Raw genomic sequence first — 13,927 nt, 5'->3', positions numbered from 1 at the left:
ACCAGTTAAAACGGGTACGTGGAGGTTCATGATCAAACCCAAATAATAGACTTCTTCCCCCTTAGATAATGCAAATTGCTGTTATCAGGTATTTAGAAAAAAAATAACTCTAATCAGAAAACATAATGCTTGGACATTCTTTTCTTTTGGTTTATTTCATTTAAATACATGTCCTGCCATCCAGAAAACACCTAGTGTGACCAACACGCAAGAAATCTCAGCACGATCAACAAGTGCCTGTCTTGCACCTGTCAAGGGATGCCAAGAAAAAAAAAAAAGTAAGAGAGAAGAAGCAACTATTAAAGGTCAGTCTTAATCCTCTTCAGAACTTGAATCATCCTCTTGGTCAGAAAGTTCCGGCACTGGGAAGCGGAGAATGGCAGCTACTCCAGTCAACTGGCCAAGCTGTTCCCCAGACACGTGGAGACTAGAGAATATCCGGACGGTGCCTGCGTTATCCTTCACACTGTCCACCAGCCTGACATACCGGCTCCGGGTGGCCACATCCTGATGCCGGAAGAGCTCATCACTGATGAGCAACGTGTCAATCGCCAAGGCTTCGTTGGCCCTCTCCACCTGCTTGAGTCCGTAGAAAGCTCGGTCAGGTTCATGCTGTAACATTTTATAGAAGTCGTCCAAGGCTTTCACTTCCCCGGCAGCTTTCGTGTCTGAAAGGCGGCTAGCTACAGTAGGGTCACAAAGGGCCTCTTTCAGGGAGTACTTGTGTCCAGAGGAGGCGTGTACCTAGAATCACAATTATAAACGACAAAAGACTCTTTGAAAATATCCACGAATCAGCCCACAATGGCAGAAGACAAAAGCATGAATAAGGCCTTACCCATTTAAGGACTTCAGCAAAGGGTACCTTATGAATGTGCCTAGACACTACACCGTTCTCTTGACTAATTCATTTACAATCCCAGCTAAGGTGGGTTTTTAAGCCCTCTGCTCCTCCCAGTTCTAAAACATTAGGAACCATTCATACCAATCCCTCTGCCCACTCTTCACTACCTCTGGGGTAAGAGTTTTACCTGCAGGAATTTGGACCGGTTTTCCAGGAGCACTTTGTTGTCCGTCTTGACCGCTTGCTGAAACATGTAGTCGCAGAACTGCTCTCGCACAAATCCTGGGCTGGCCACGAGGACGCACTTGACAACATCAAAGTTTATGTGGCGCTGGATGGCCTGGACCACCTGTTCATAGAACCTCTCCAGGGCCCGGTCATGCTGGGCGCAGTTGCCTTTCCGTTTCCTGGGGATGTTCACCTCCACCTTGGCACGGGTGAGGGTCATACTGGGCGTGACTAAGCAGACGTGGGCGAGGCCCTCCTGCATGACCACGGCTGCCACATCAGCGCTCCAAGCTGGGTCACAAGCCTGCTCGATGCGTTCCAGAACCACACTGTCCCACTGTTTCTTGGCCAGGGTGAACTGGCGGTTGGGCTCCAGTTCGATGGTGTGGTAAGCCCCCATCTTGACGTACTCATTCTCTTGGATATTGGTCCCCTTCACCCGCAGCTGGCAGGCTTGAGAGTCAAAGTCGATGGCCTCCACGCAGAGGGTGAGGGTGGTGCGGACACGGTTGCTCCCCACGCTGCCCGTGGAGGACTCGGTCTGGACCTTGCGGATGGTGGAGGCGCGCAGGCTATCGCCCACCTGCACTAGATTGTAGGTGTGCCACATGTCCTCGGGCTCCTCGGGGACGAGGGTGACCTGGCCCGCATTGTCCTTCTCGATGTCCTTCCTTACAAGCTTCATGACCTTGCCAGGGGCTCACTTTCGGAAACAGGAGGCGCGGAAGGGGTCCCCAGGAGAGAGAGAGGCAAGGTTGGAGACGGGGGGGGGGGAGCGGGCTCTAGGCTGGGGAGGGGACAGGAAAGAAACACTACCTCTGACTCCTGCAGCCCCGGGGCAGAGCCTTCCCCGCCACACACGCTTTTCTCGGTCTCCGCGCGCGCCGATCCACGCTGCGCGGCGGCAGACCCCGCGCCGAACACAAGACGACCCGGTACTTTCAAGTCACCGGCCCCGCGCAAGTGGCTGACGCCGGCGATCGCGCGTGCGCAGCCCGCCTCCCGGCGCACGTCTGTCGTCCCTACCGGAGAGGCGGGGCCTGTCGTTTGCGCGCGCACGCAGGCGCAGTAAAAGCAAAGGCGCGCCCTAGGTAAAAGTCAAGGGAGGCGCTAAGCGGCTCCCGGCCGGCCGCCGCGCTGAGCTTAGAGCTGAGCTCGAATTTGCTGAGTTTTCCTCACACAGCCCTGTGTCCGAGGTATTGCGGAGTATGTGAGTGCTAACATATGCATTTAAACTTGTCATTTTGCACCTCCTTCCTTGGTATGAAGCCAGCTTCAAAGCTTATGTAAAAACGAAAAGCGCCCTGGAAAGTGCAGACTTAGTCCTCCAAAGTCCAAACTCTGCCTGGTCTTGCTCATTCCTTACCCGCGCTCAGACGTGACGCGCGCTTCTTGGCACTGGGATATCCAGAAGCAGTTTCTAAGAACTAGTCACGTTCGGCCTGAGCTCAGCAACATGCCCAGCTGCTTTCTGCACCTAGTTACCCGGTTTGCACGATCCGGTTAACCCAGATGTGAAAGGACAGAGCCCAGAGAGAGCAGAAACTATGCGTGGAATGTACCCCTGGTGGACCTCTGTGTGGCTTGACCTGATGTCCTGGGAATCCCAGAATCCAAAATTGGCAGCCAGCTCTCCACCGCGCAGGAGTCTCTGAGGCGCTTAGTGTGGGAGCTGGGCTGCAATAGATTAGTGCTGGATCTTCCCTGCTAATGGCGGGCCAAAAGCTGAGGATATGGGAAGTAAAGATAAACTGATCTACTAATTATGACCGCCCCTAAGGAAGAGCCACAGAAAAAGAAAACCCTTACATTCCTTTTTTCTTCCCCCACAGTGGCGATGGGAATGCCTCTTTCTTGAGAATGAAGACAGTGGGAAGCAGAGAAGTCCTGAACACATACTCTCACTGCGTTTTGTGTGAGGATCTTAAAGCAGAGCTCTCCAGCCTTAATTGAAGAGGCAAGGTTAAAGGGAGGATGAATCATGTTAATTGATGTCAGCTATCTTTCTTAGGGGTTGCCAGGGAGGTGGGGGTGGAGTGGCCCTTCTAAGACTTCAGTATAAATTAGAACCCTTACTTGCTTTTATATCCTCTGTCTCTCTGTTTCTGTCTCTCTCTCTCTCATTCCTATTTCCCCCTTCCCACCTTCCTATCACACAGAGTCCCTATCTTGCATTGCCTTCCTCCTCCTACAAAGCCAGCAGCCTTCCCTAAACAAGGCACTGGTCTCACCAATCAAGAAGGTGGCTTCATGGGCTCTTAATGAATGAAAGGTTTTCACTGGAGTACAATCAACTTTTGAAAAATTCTCAAGCACTTTCCTACACTTTCTTATAAGGAAAATGCTACCCTAATTTGTAGGGAGGTAAAATGAAATTCTGAGGAAGTTGAGCATGTAAGTGGCATTCATATTAGGGCCTGATTGAGTATACACACACACACACACACACACACACACACACACACACACACACACACCTGTTCCACCAACCACCGATCTGTCTTATATATGAAATCATCTCTGCAGTGTAAGTTATGCTGTTATCCTCTGCCACCTCCTTTAGCCAACCCCTTTAGTTCACTATCCACGGCCTGGGAATCAGCCTAGGCAATTTGAAATGCATTGAGTCCCCTCCTCTGCATTTGTTATATCTTGAAAACATACTGTTTTTGCACACAGTTCTGTTTCTACCCAGTCTAGGTAGTCACTGTTATTTTTGAGAAAGACTTTACTTTAAAAAATATGCATGCATTTATTTCTAATTTGATACGTAGAAAGTCCACAATGACTCTATTTTATATTTCATGATTCTTTTAAGTTGTAAGGCAAACATCTTTGAACTGATTTTATTTATTTATTTATTTATTTATTTTATTTATTTATTTATTTATTATTTTTGGAGGTATGGTCTCAAGTAGCCCAAGATGGCCTTTAACTGGATATATAGTAAAGGATGACCTTGAACAACTTCTTTTTTTTTTTTTTTCAAGACAGGGTTTCTCTGAGTAGTGTTGGTGCCTGTCCTGGATCTCACTATATATTATTATAAATTTGAGACAACACCACCAAGGTTGTTTGATAGAGGAATCTTTATCCTGTGCCTACTCATTCTGTCCTCAGTCCTTCATAGTCCATTTGGTTCCTCATGCCTATCTGGAAGGGGCAGCTGAAATGTCTCATCCTAAAACCACATCCATGTCAATTTGAATCACTGGCTGACCTTTTTGAACTCTGAACTCTGGGTGTTTTCTTTCTTGTATCCTTCCACGGTCCCCGCCAAGGCCTTTGCCTGGAGTGTCATATGTAATTGTAATCTAGTCAGGGGTAAAGTATTGAATGATCAGATTTACTCCCCCCCAATATTTTTTGTTACCTTTAATTAATTAATGTGACAGTGATATTAACTTTACACATGCTTTGTAACACTCTGATATTATTATCGCATGTAGTTCATTTCATTTAAAAATGACCATTAAAAACTACTATAGTTACAGATGGTTTTCTTTTTCTTTTTCCCCAAATAATCAAAAATCTCAAGAAAAACACCCACAATTTAATGTTGCTGCTTGAAATTGTCATGTGTACTTATTGGCTTTTGACAATAGAAACCTTCACATGACTATTTCTAATTGTATCTCATTTTCCTCCCGTGTTCCTGTCAATCTTTCCAGAAGAAGAAAAAAGCCACGGTTGTTACCGTCCAACAACCTGAGCCTGCTCTTTCTGGACACCGCCGGCGAAGAACTGGGCTGGAAGTCAAGAGGACGGTGGCTCCCACCGTCCGGTTTCACTCTCACTTTTGGCGCCCTTGGTCTGTTTGAAACTCAATCTCTCCTACTTGACAACCGAGGGAAACGAAGTTGGCTGCTTCTACTACAGCCAGGAAAGTGGTGCCGGGCCGACTCAAGGAAACCAACCCCTGTGATATGTGTGTTCGGTCTTGTACACTCATCTAAGTCCGACTCTTTCCGAACCCCATTCTAGTGATCAGGGGTTGAACGACTGTGCATCAGGAAATGGTATAAATTGGGCCCACAGGACAGACAACACAGGGGGTCTGAAGGTACCCGCTACCAAACCTGAGTTGGATGCCCAGCTAGAAGGACAGAAATGACTATGGCAAGCTGTCCTCTCCCCTCCATACCTCCTGTGTGGCACACTCGAACCCCTACACATGAACGCACAGAATAAGTAGATGTAAAAAAAAGGTTTCAATAAAACCAGGAACTGGTAGGACTTGGGTGGACTTTTTTAGCTGGAGTCCATCCGTGTTAGTCTCTACACATTTCTTTTTGTTTTGTTTTCCCTTTGTATCACAAACAGATTGTTCCTCTTCTCACATTGACAGTCTTCATGAAGTTCTAGCAGGAATATGCTAGCTGGTGGATTTATAGAGTTGTGTGAACGAGGCACTCGGGCAAATCTCTAAGAAGGTCTAGCTTGAAGCTAGACGTCAGAATCCCACAAAAGGAAGTGTAAGAATGAATCTGAACAGGATCACATTGGAAATAACCGTCCTGGAAGAGTTCTCTGAAGGAAAGCAGGGTGCGTGCGATTCCTTATTGTAGCACATTTCCTAACTGTACTAGGGAATGAAATGGTGCCTGGTACTTCATTGTTTTACCGAGTTGGGATAGTTCCTATTAAAATAATATGTCAGGAATGATTTGTATGACGGCAACAAGGATTCCGGGCTCTTGAAAGATGAATATCATGCTTGACTACTTCATGCTGCTGAACACTTCATCTTCTTCTTGTTGTTCTTTTAGGTTTGGCGGGGGAGGGGAACATTGTTTGTGGTTTTGTTTTCCTTTCTGGCAAGACTTAACTTCGCTAAAGCACCCCTGGGAGTCCATCCCAACATTTCTTCTCTGTGTCTATTGTCTCCTCCAGACCACAAGCCCCTGAAGGGCACAGACCACCTTTTTTTTTCCCCAACACAATCCATGGACACTAACATGGCCTGCATGAAAGACTGAGCAGCGATTCTCCCCTAATTTAGAGTTTTTAACCTAACTGACACTGAACTCTTAAACGTAAGAAAGTGCTTTGCATTTTATGCTGTTACTAAAAACATACATAAGATTACACTTAGGGCAAACATCTATAAACCTCTTTCAGTTTTAAAGGTATCAGTACTTACATAGGAAAAAAGTGATTTCAAACACAACTTCCTAAGACAAAGTATTACAATATTTTAAAATAATAAATAAATTTATTATACATGGTTTGAATTGTGATCTTTACAGCACATATAAGCAGTGAGCTCTGGTTATGAATATCTGGGGACAAATGCTGTTTTTAAAAAGAACATATGCCAATTTTAGGCTGTACAAAGGCTCCTGGGTGACCTCTACCAGCAAAGTTCAGTGTGTGACAGGCAGGGCTATTCAGCTAATTGTAGGGGAAAGGGGAAAGAGAGGGAAGACTTTTTAAAGAGATGTCTTATACTCACTATTAAAATTTCCTTTTAACTACAAATGCTAATGTGGCAAAGTCAACAGTCTAATGCCCACCCACCACCCACCCACCCACCATCCCCCCCAGCCACCTCTGTGTGTTAGTGTGTGTACATGCCATACCCATGTGAACGTGTATCTGTCTGTCTGTATGTGCCTGTATAGTATGGGAAGATTTTGTCAAAATATAGTATAATAAAATGTTTAACGAATATTTTAGGGGCTAAAAGTCTAGTTAGTGGAATAATTTTCAAAATACTCTTAGTATTAAGGCAAGGTGAGTACTTGGGACGGAGAGGCAAGAGGTCGGGAGCTCTGTCATCCTCAGCTACAGAGTAAGTTTGAGACCCATCTGATCTACGTGAGAGCTTGCACACACAAAATGTAATTTTTAATAAAATATGAAAATCATCTTAGTCATTTGACCTAATGCAATTTAGATGCTTTATTAAGCATTGAGAGTTGGCATTTATTTCAGCAGATCTCCAATAATCCACACAGGAATATGTGGTTTTATTCCTGATATTTAAATTATCATTTTCTATTTACCCAAGTATCTTAGTTGTTTACAGATGCCAAGTGTTTGGAGAAAGCAGGTTTTGGACATATGAGTGTACCGATTTCTATTTTTCTTAAAGCTTTACTGACATAAAAAAAATTAAATAACACATAACTGACTTTTAAAGTTTCCTTTCAAGCCACAGAAAAGATCGGATTACAAATAGGCCCTTCATTCACACCCAGCACCATCACTCACGGGCATGCCCGAACGATCATAGCCTGCCACCACTGGTGCCACTGATCCCCGGCACTCTCTCCCCTTCCCCCCAAAGTAGCTGTGCCCGGGAAGCTCTGTTTGGGGAGAATGGTGAGGCTGCCAATGCCGGAGGGGCAGTTCTGCCTTCCATCAGATACAGCCTTGGCTGAGGAAACAACCGAGAAGAGGGGCGGTGCCCATATCTGTGTCTAGAAGGGATGCTGTATTAGCCGCTTCGAAATCTTAAAACACCCTTTTCATGGTTAGTCTTTCTTTGATGTTTTTATTTTGGGGGATTGTTTTGTTTTGAGAGAGGGTCTCACTATGTAGCCCTAGCTGGCTTGGAACGTACCATATAAACTAGCCTGGCCTAGGATCCTAGAAATTGCCCTGCTTCTGCCTTCTGAATAAAAGGCATGAACTACCATGTCCCGACAAGATGCAGTTTGCAAAGAAATGTGACAGAAATTGCCCTGGGAATAACTATGTGTTGACTGTAATCTTCAGATGTGTCTGATTTTCTTCCCTTTAGCATTTTCCTAATAGGATGCTGCTTACAACCTAGCAAATTACAAACTGATTGTCTTCGGTGCTCATATTGTCTAGTGCTACATAAAATGGTGCATCTTTCAGTTGGTGGGTAAATGAAAAATAAAATTTAAAAAAAAGAAGGACATGACCTCTCCTAAGTATGTTGAAGGAGAAAGGAAGGCCATGTGAGGAGAGGAGGGAGAGCCAGGAGACCAAGAGGCCAGGAGGGTAAAGGGTACACAAAAGGGCCAGGTAACCAGAATGGCTGGATTGTATCGGGGAAGGGGAGCTAGGAGAAGACAGCCCAGCCCCTGGGCTGGAGAAGTTGAGGGTAGACTTCGGGGTATGCCAGACATACCCTGTAACAGGTAAGGAATTGAGAGATGATGGGAGAATCTAGAGGCCAGGTCAGCTCTGATATATTAAATAGGCACCTCAGTTAGCCATTTGTCCCAAGTTTGAGACCTAACAGTGGTATTATCCACTCAGTCAAATAGAAATCTGGTTAAATATGGGCAAGAATATACTTAAAGGGACAGGCTCATCTTTTAAGTAGTTTATAAGTTTGTCTATAGTCTGTTATTTTATGATTTATTGAGTAAAAGTGTCAATTATTCTTAGGCACTAAGGTTAATAGAAAAGATACACAGCACTCACAGAGCATACAACAAGCTGGAAGACAGACAGCTACATATTTCCTTATGTTGTATGGTGGGGTGGTTTTATAGAAACAAGGTGCTGGGACACACTTGTTTCTGAGGAAGGAGAGATAGTCCAACTCCCTGATAAGCTCGGGAATCACATTTGTGTGGGAATTAATGGTCCATAGCAGAGGGAGTGACTGCTTACATAAAGGCCTAGAGGCAACTTCAGAAGGGTTGGCACACGAAAGAAGTCTGAAAGAAGTTCAGAAATGTTGAGGAAAGGAATATATCCATCTCATTTGCATCTCTTGATACTTCGCTGTGCTCGTTTGGGGAATGAATACAATTCTCCAGTCACAGACAGCCCTGAATAGGCAATCTCTTCTGACTTTAGCACTGTGGCAACAATTCCAAAATATCTTTTATCCCAGTTGCTTCATACGCACTCATATACACGATTTTGTGTTTCCTGTGTCAGAAGGGCAGTTATGAAGACTAGTGTTTGGATCCTAACTCTCAGAAAAATGTATCAAACGACCAATTTATTCTATTAAGATGTTTTATGGGGTAAAAGACAATTCGGCCAGTTATTAATCTCAATGGGCAGTTTTAGGGGTTGGGGGCAGAGGAAGGAAGGCAGAGGAGCATTTATCTACATAGGTAAAACATCAGCAGCGATGAGACCTGGCTCCAGAGCTCAGGCATTACACAGCTAGATTTACTGCATTAGTTGCTTTCCTGTTTACTGTGACTAAACACCTAACAGAGACAACTGAAGGAATTATTTATCTTGGCCCAGGGTCACAAAGGTATCAGGCCACGGCCAGCAGGCCACGGTAGAACAGCAGTTCCCATCGTGGTGGATATAAAGCAGTGACACTGGGGGCAAGCTACAGTCCCCAAGGACACCTCTCCATGGACCTCCTTCCTGCCACCACACAGCAAGTCCCACCCCTCTCAGGAATTTGTTCAGATTTTACATCCATCTGTTGATTAAACCATTAAGTGAGAACCTACATGATCTAATCATCTCTTGAAAATGTAGCCCTCAGAGACAGTCGAGAGTTAGGTTTTACTTAATATTAACCATCAATATTAGTATCAAGACCACCTAAAACTGATTTTGTGTGTGTGTGTGTGTGTGTGTGTGTGTGTTATTCTCATTGCCTTATAACTAAACAAATGAACAAGTCCCAGTGGATTCATTATTATATTTATAGACATCATAATGAGTAAGACAAATTTCCCCCCAGTTTAGGTAGAAGTAATCTTGTTTAGATTCCATTTAAGGTAGAATTTGCTATCATCTAATTTCATTGTACATCTAAACATCATGGAAATGACACTTTCTTCACTAACTGGATAGCTCCTTAACCAAAGTATTTTAGCCATTTGTGTTTGTGTTTTACTCACTTAATTGAGAACAAGAGGAACATGAACTTGTATTTAGGCTCTTTTCACAGCCGGAAACTTGAGGTCAGAGGTGCAAATTGAAGTAATTTGTCACTTATCAGCTGTGAGACTCTGGCCAAGTGCAATTAATCTTAGTACTTTTTTTGTTGGGTTCCATCTTCAAAATCTGAAAGATGTTCATGTAAACCTTAACTTTTTTAGATGAGGATAAAACATTACAAAGTTCTTGGCCCAGGGCCTTTCATGTAGTAAGTTCCAGTGCTAGTCTGTGCTACTTACTGTAATCATCAGCTGTCTGGAAGGCTGGATCTAACCATTTGAATATTTTCAATGATAGCAATGGGCAAGATATTACAGGGAGAGGGCGAAGGTCTCTATTTCCTCTATTCCTTCTTGGCTGAACTTTATTTTTGGTCCAGTTGCAGTCTACCTGTCACTGGATCTGATAGAGCAGCCTCCTTCCGGTATCCGGGTTCTTCCAGGCTTATTTCCCCTCTGCTGCTTCCTGTGATGTCTATCTGTCTTGTCTTATCCCAGGTGCTCTACCTTTATTGCCTCCCTTGAGGCCTCCTCCAGGCTGTCTGCTTATGAGATTCCCTTCAATTAAATCCTTTGTGTTTGCCATATATTACACTAGGACTCTGACATGTATAAAGCAATGAAAAGGACTTTATTTGGATATAAATGAGAACTTTTTTTTCTTGGCAAATCGTTTAATGTATGTTGGAAGAAACTAACATAAGAAGTTGTAAACCCTTGGGAAGTTTGTTGGAATGGTAGTAGTTTGTTATGCTCTATGCATAGCTTTGAAAGCCGGCGAGAGTTTGTTTAGAAGGCAGGGGGTAGTGGGAAGGAAGGGTGGGGTTCTTTTGTAGATGCATCAAACAACAAGATTGTATCCACAGGAGCAAGAAGAGCAAGAGGATTTTGAGCAAAGTAAGGAAATGTGACTGGATGAGATGGGTGCCCTGTTTGAGGGTTGTGAATAGGCAGAATAATAGTGGCCCATCAAAGATGCCCCTGCTCTAGTCCATGAATGCTGAGTATGTTACCTTAGATAAGAAAACAGATTTGGCAGATGTAATTGAACAGGGGTCTGGACAGACATACCCAATACATGCAGGGACCCTGGGCAGGTAGACTTGAAGAAGATGTCACCATGAAACAGATTCGGGGAGGAAGACTGAAAAACTGTGCTCCTAGTGCTGAAGACGTGCAGGTAGCCAGGAAAACAGCAAGGAAGCCCATTTTCCTCTAGGGCCTCCACAGGAAATGCTCTGGGGGGACCTTGATTTTATCACAGTGTGACTTAAAACCTACAGAACTGTGAAATAGTAAATGTCTCCTTTTAAGCCAATAACTCCATAGCAACTTGTTACAGCAGTGATAGGAAACGGACACAGGGTCCTGGATTTGGGCAATTAGTTGAGAATTTTGGATTTTTATCTCAGAGGCAAGCATGAACTACCACAGATGGTCTACTTAAATATATACAAAGGGTTAAAGGTTGGTAAACAACATAAGCTCTCTAACATCATCCACAAGTGGGTATGTCTAAGACTCCAGATTAACTGCAGGTTCCATTGGTGAGAGGTTTCCAAGTATGAGCAATTGTTAAAAGTCAGACCCGAGATCCTTAATGCCATCTTGTGAAATGGGCATAAATACATTACGTATAAGAAACCTGCCCTCCCTGGGTCAATAATGCTCTGAATATTATACGAAAAGAAAATCTGAACTTACTTTAGAAACATCTACCGATTTTTCTCCTCTAATTCTCATCTTGGATTCGGCAAGGCACGCTATACCAGTGTATACTTGACATTGTTACTCCAGCATCCCCGCCCCTCTTGGAAAACTTATTCTTTTAGAGAATACACAACCTTCATTTCTGCACTGCCTTAATGTTTGGTAAAATGTGACAAAGAAAAGAAAAAATATAGCTTGAGTAATTAGTAAATAATTCAAATTTGGCAAAACAACAAGATACAATCTCTGAAAGTTCAGGTTGGAAAGGAACCACAGGTCATGGGTTCCATCAAGGGTCAGAGCAATAAGTAGTAGGCTAAACCACTCCCTGGCCTGGATTGCTGTTACCACTGTTCAGATTATTGGACATTTCCTGAGGAGTGGGAAATGTGTGGACAAAAAGCCCATAGCTCATTATTCACTCCCCACACCACTTCAGTTGGAGAAAAGATTAGCTCATTATTCACTCCCCACACCCACTTCAATACGAGAAGAGATAGGCTTGCCGATAATCCATTCTTAAGTAAACTTAAGGGTTCTCCGTGTTTAACCATCCACTGCTGGGTTAACTGTTAATAGTCAACCGTGAAATTAACTAGTTAAGCATACCAACAGTGAAAACATCAGACATAGGATATCGTGGCATGTTAAAGACAACCACTAATGAAAGGACTGATGAGGTGATAATCTGTTGCTTAATGCTTCTACCATTTCACTCTCCCACCAGCTAAGTTTTACCTCCCCAACTGGTAACTACTACAAAGGCTGTGACCCTAGCTACCGCTACCATTTGGAAAATCCAAAATGCTCCCAGTTTCTCTCTGCTGGGTATAACACTGCATTTCTCGGGCACTAAGTCTTCTTAAAACTACATTTTGTATTTGAAAGACTGCATTGTGATCTTTGTATACTAAACGTTCCGAGCTAATGTAGAAATGTCACATTGAGACAAGTTTTGCCTGGCATGCCTGCCTTTCCTTGTTCTGTAGCAGAAAAGGTCCTGAATATTGAACAGGAAGAAAATGCTATAAAGTCCACTTCTGAGCAACCCTAAGGCAGGAACTTTGCACACTAATCAGGCGTCCCCGGTTACTCTCCTTTCCAAAAATTCAAATACCTAAAACACAGCTTACAACGTAAAAACAGCTTTAATTTGAAAAGCCTCTTGTACTTGAAAAGTTCTAGGCACTGCCTCCCTCACTCCTGGGCTGGCCGCAGGCGCTCCCTTCAGTCCTCCGACCTGGCTAATCTACCTGAGGGTCTCTCTGGTCTGACCCTCTGCTATGGCGTGCCACCCCTCACCCGAGTCCCAACCAAGCCCCACCAGAGATGATCAGGAAAGCAGGGTCGCTCACCAGTGAGGAGCCAGCAGCAGGCTACAGTGACCTCTAGGCTGGCAGGGCGCCTGGGGACCATGGCTGGAGTGGCTGCAAGCTCCCTTGACGTGCGGGTTCCTGGGCAGGAGCTGGCAGGAGCTGGCAGGAGCTGGGCGCCGGTGCCTTGCGCTCTGGGTCACTCGGGCGGTCTCCGCGGGTGTCCAGCAGTGGCCCCAGCGGCTGCAGCGCCCAAGAGCCGCGGAGGAGTGATTTCCTGTGTTTTGCCTCTAAGCTCGCTCCACGCTTTTCACATCCCAGACCGATTGCCACATCTCCCGCCCCTTCGAGCGCTGGGTCTCTGAAATCTCCCTGGCAGCGTCCCAGGCTCGATCCGAGACATGGACAAATAAAGCCAACTTCGCGGGACCGTGTTTAGGCTAAAGTCCACACGGGCAACGGCAAAGCAAACCTTAAAGGGACATCTGCCTTTCACTGAGAGGGCGATCTTGCTTCATGTACCAAATCCCTAAGGTGGTGGGAAGGCGGGGCTGGACTTTCAGGAGGGTGTCGCTAGCCAGCCTAATGGCCCCGCCTTCGTGCCCGGACTTCTCCCGGATCTGGGTAGGAAGGGCACTTTGAAAGTGCCCGGGCTTTTACTCCACGAAGGGAGGCTGCTTTCCTGTGACCAGCTGCGCAGGAGGGATCAGACTCGCAAGGAAGTCAGCGTGTCGGCTAAACCCCTTTCTTGCCAGAGGACGCCTGGACTTGGCTTTGGAGCCTTCTCTTCCCCTTCTCCCCGCCCCCCAGGGGCGTCCTCACCACAGACAAGCTTAGCAGAGGGCTTTGCTTTCAGTTGGGGAGAGCTTGACTCTTTTAAGAAGGCTCCTGATTAAAGGAGATTAAACTAGACTGGGTGGGCAAGGAAGGGTTAGGGGAACGGAGGTGGGGAGGAAATGGAATGTGGGCTATTTTGTCTAAGCTAAATT

At 45.2% G+C, this 13,927-nt stretch overlaps 2 protein-coding genes and 1 long non-coding RNA gene across 3 annotated transcripts in view; 1 reads left to right on the top strand and 2 right to left on the bottom strand.

Annotated features, from left to right (window-relative positions):
- Itga1 (integrin subunit alpha 1) overlaps positions 1-13,609 on the bottom strand; it is a 156,140-nt gene extending 142,531 nt beyond the window's left edge. The window contains exon 1 of the mRNA XM_028884613.2: positions 12,981-13,609. Within this exon, the coding sequence (XP_028740446.1) occupies positions 12,981-13,041 (61 nt within the window). The 5' untranslated portion in view covers positions 13,042-13,609. The remainder of the gene's footprint in view (positions 1-12,980) is intronic.
- Positions 129-1,775, bottom strand: Pelo (pelota mRNA surveillance and ribosome rescue factor). Its single transcript, XM_028884623.2, has 2 exons — positions 1,032-1,775; positions 129-744 (listed from the first exon to the last, which is right to left on the bottom strand). Exons 1-2 carry the CDS (start codon positions 1,755-1,757, stop codon positions 313-315), a joined length of 1,158 nt encoding a protein of 385 aa, XP_028740456.1. The 5' UTR covers positions 1,758-1,775; the 3' UTR covers positions 129-312.
- Positions 2,147-3,029, top strand: LOC114703766. The gene is made up of 2 exons (XR_003736185.2): positions 2,147-2,282; positions 2,905-3,029. It is a non-coding gene; the product is annotated as an uncharacterized LOC114703766 (long non-coding RNA).
- Positions 13,610-13,927: the final 318 nt, after the last annotated feature.

This window comes from Peromyscus leucopus, chromosome 11 (assembly GCF_004664715.2).
Source record: "Peromyscus leucopus breed LL Stock chromosome 11, UCI_PerLeu_2.1, whole genome shotgun sequence".
NCBI classification, from domain to species: Eukaryota; Metazoa; Chordata; class Mammalia; order Rodentia; family Cricetidae; genus Peromyscus; species Peromyscus leucopus.
The sequence above is the reverse complement of the archived record's forward strand: the minus strand, read 5'-3'. Positions and strand labels throughout refer to the sequence as shown.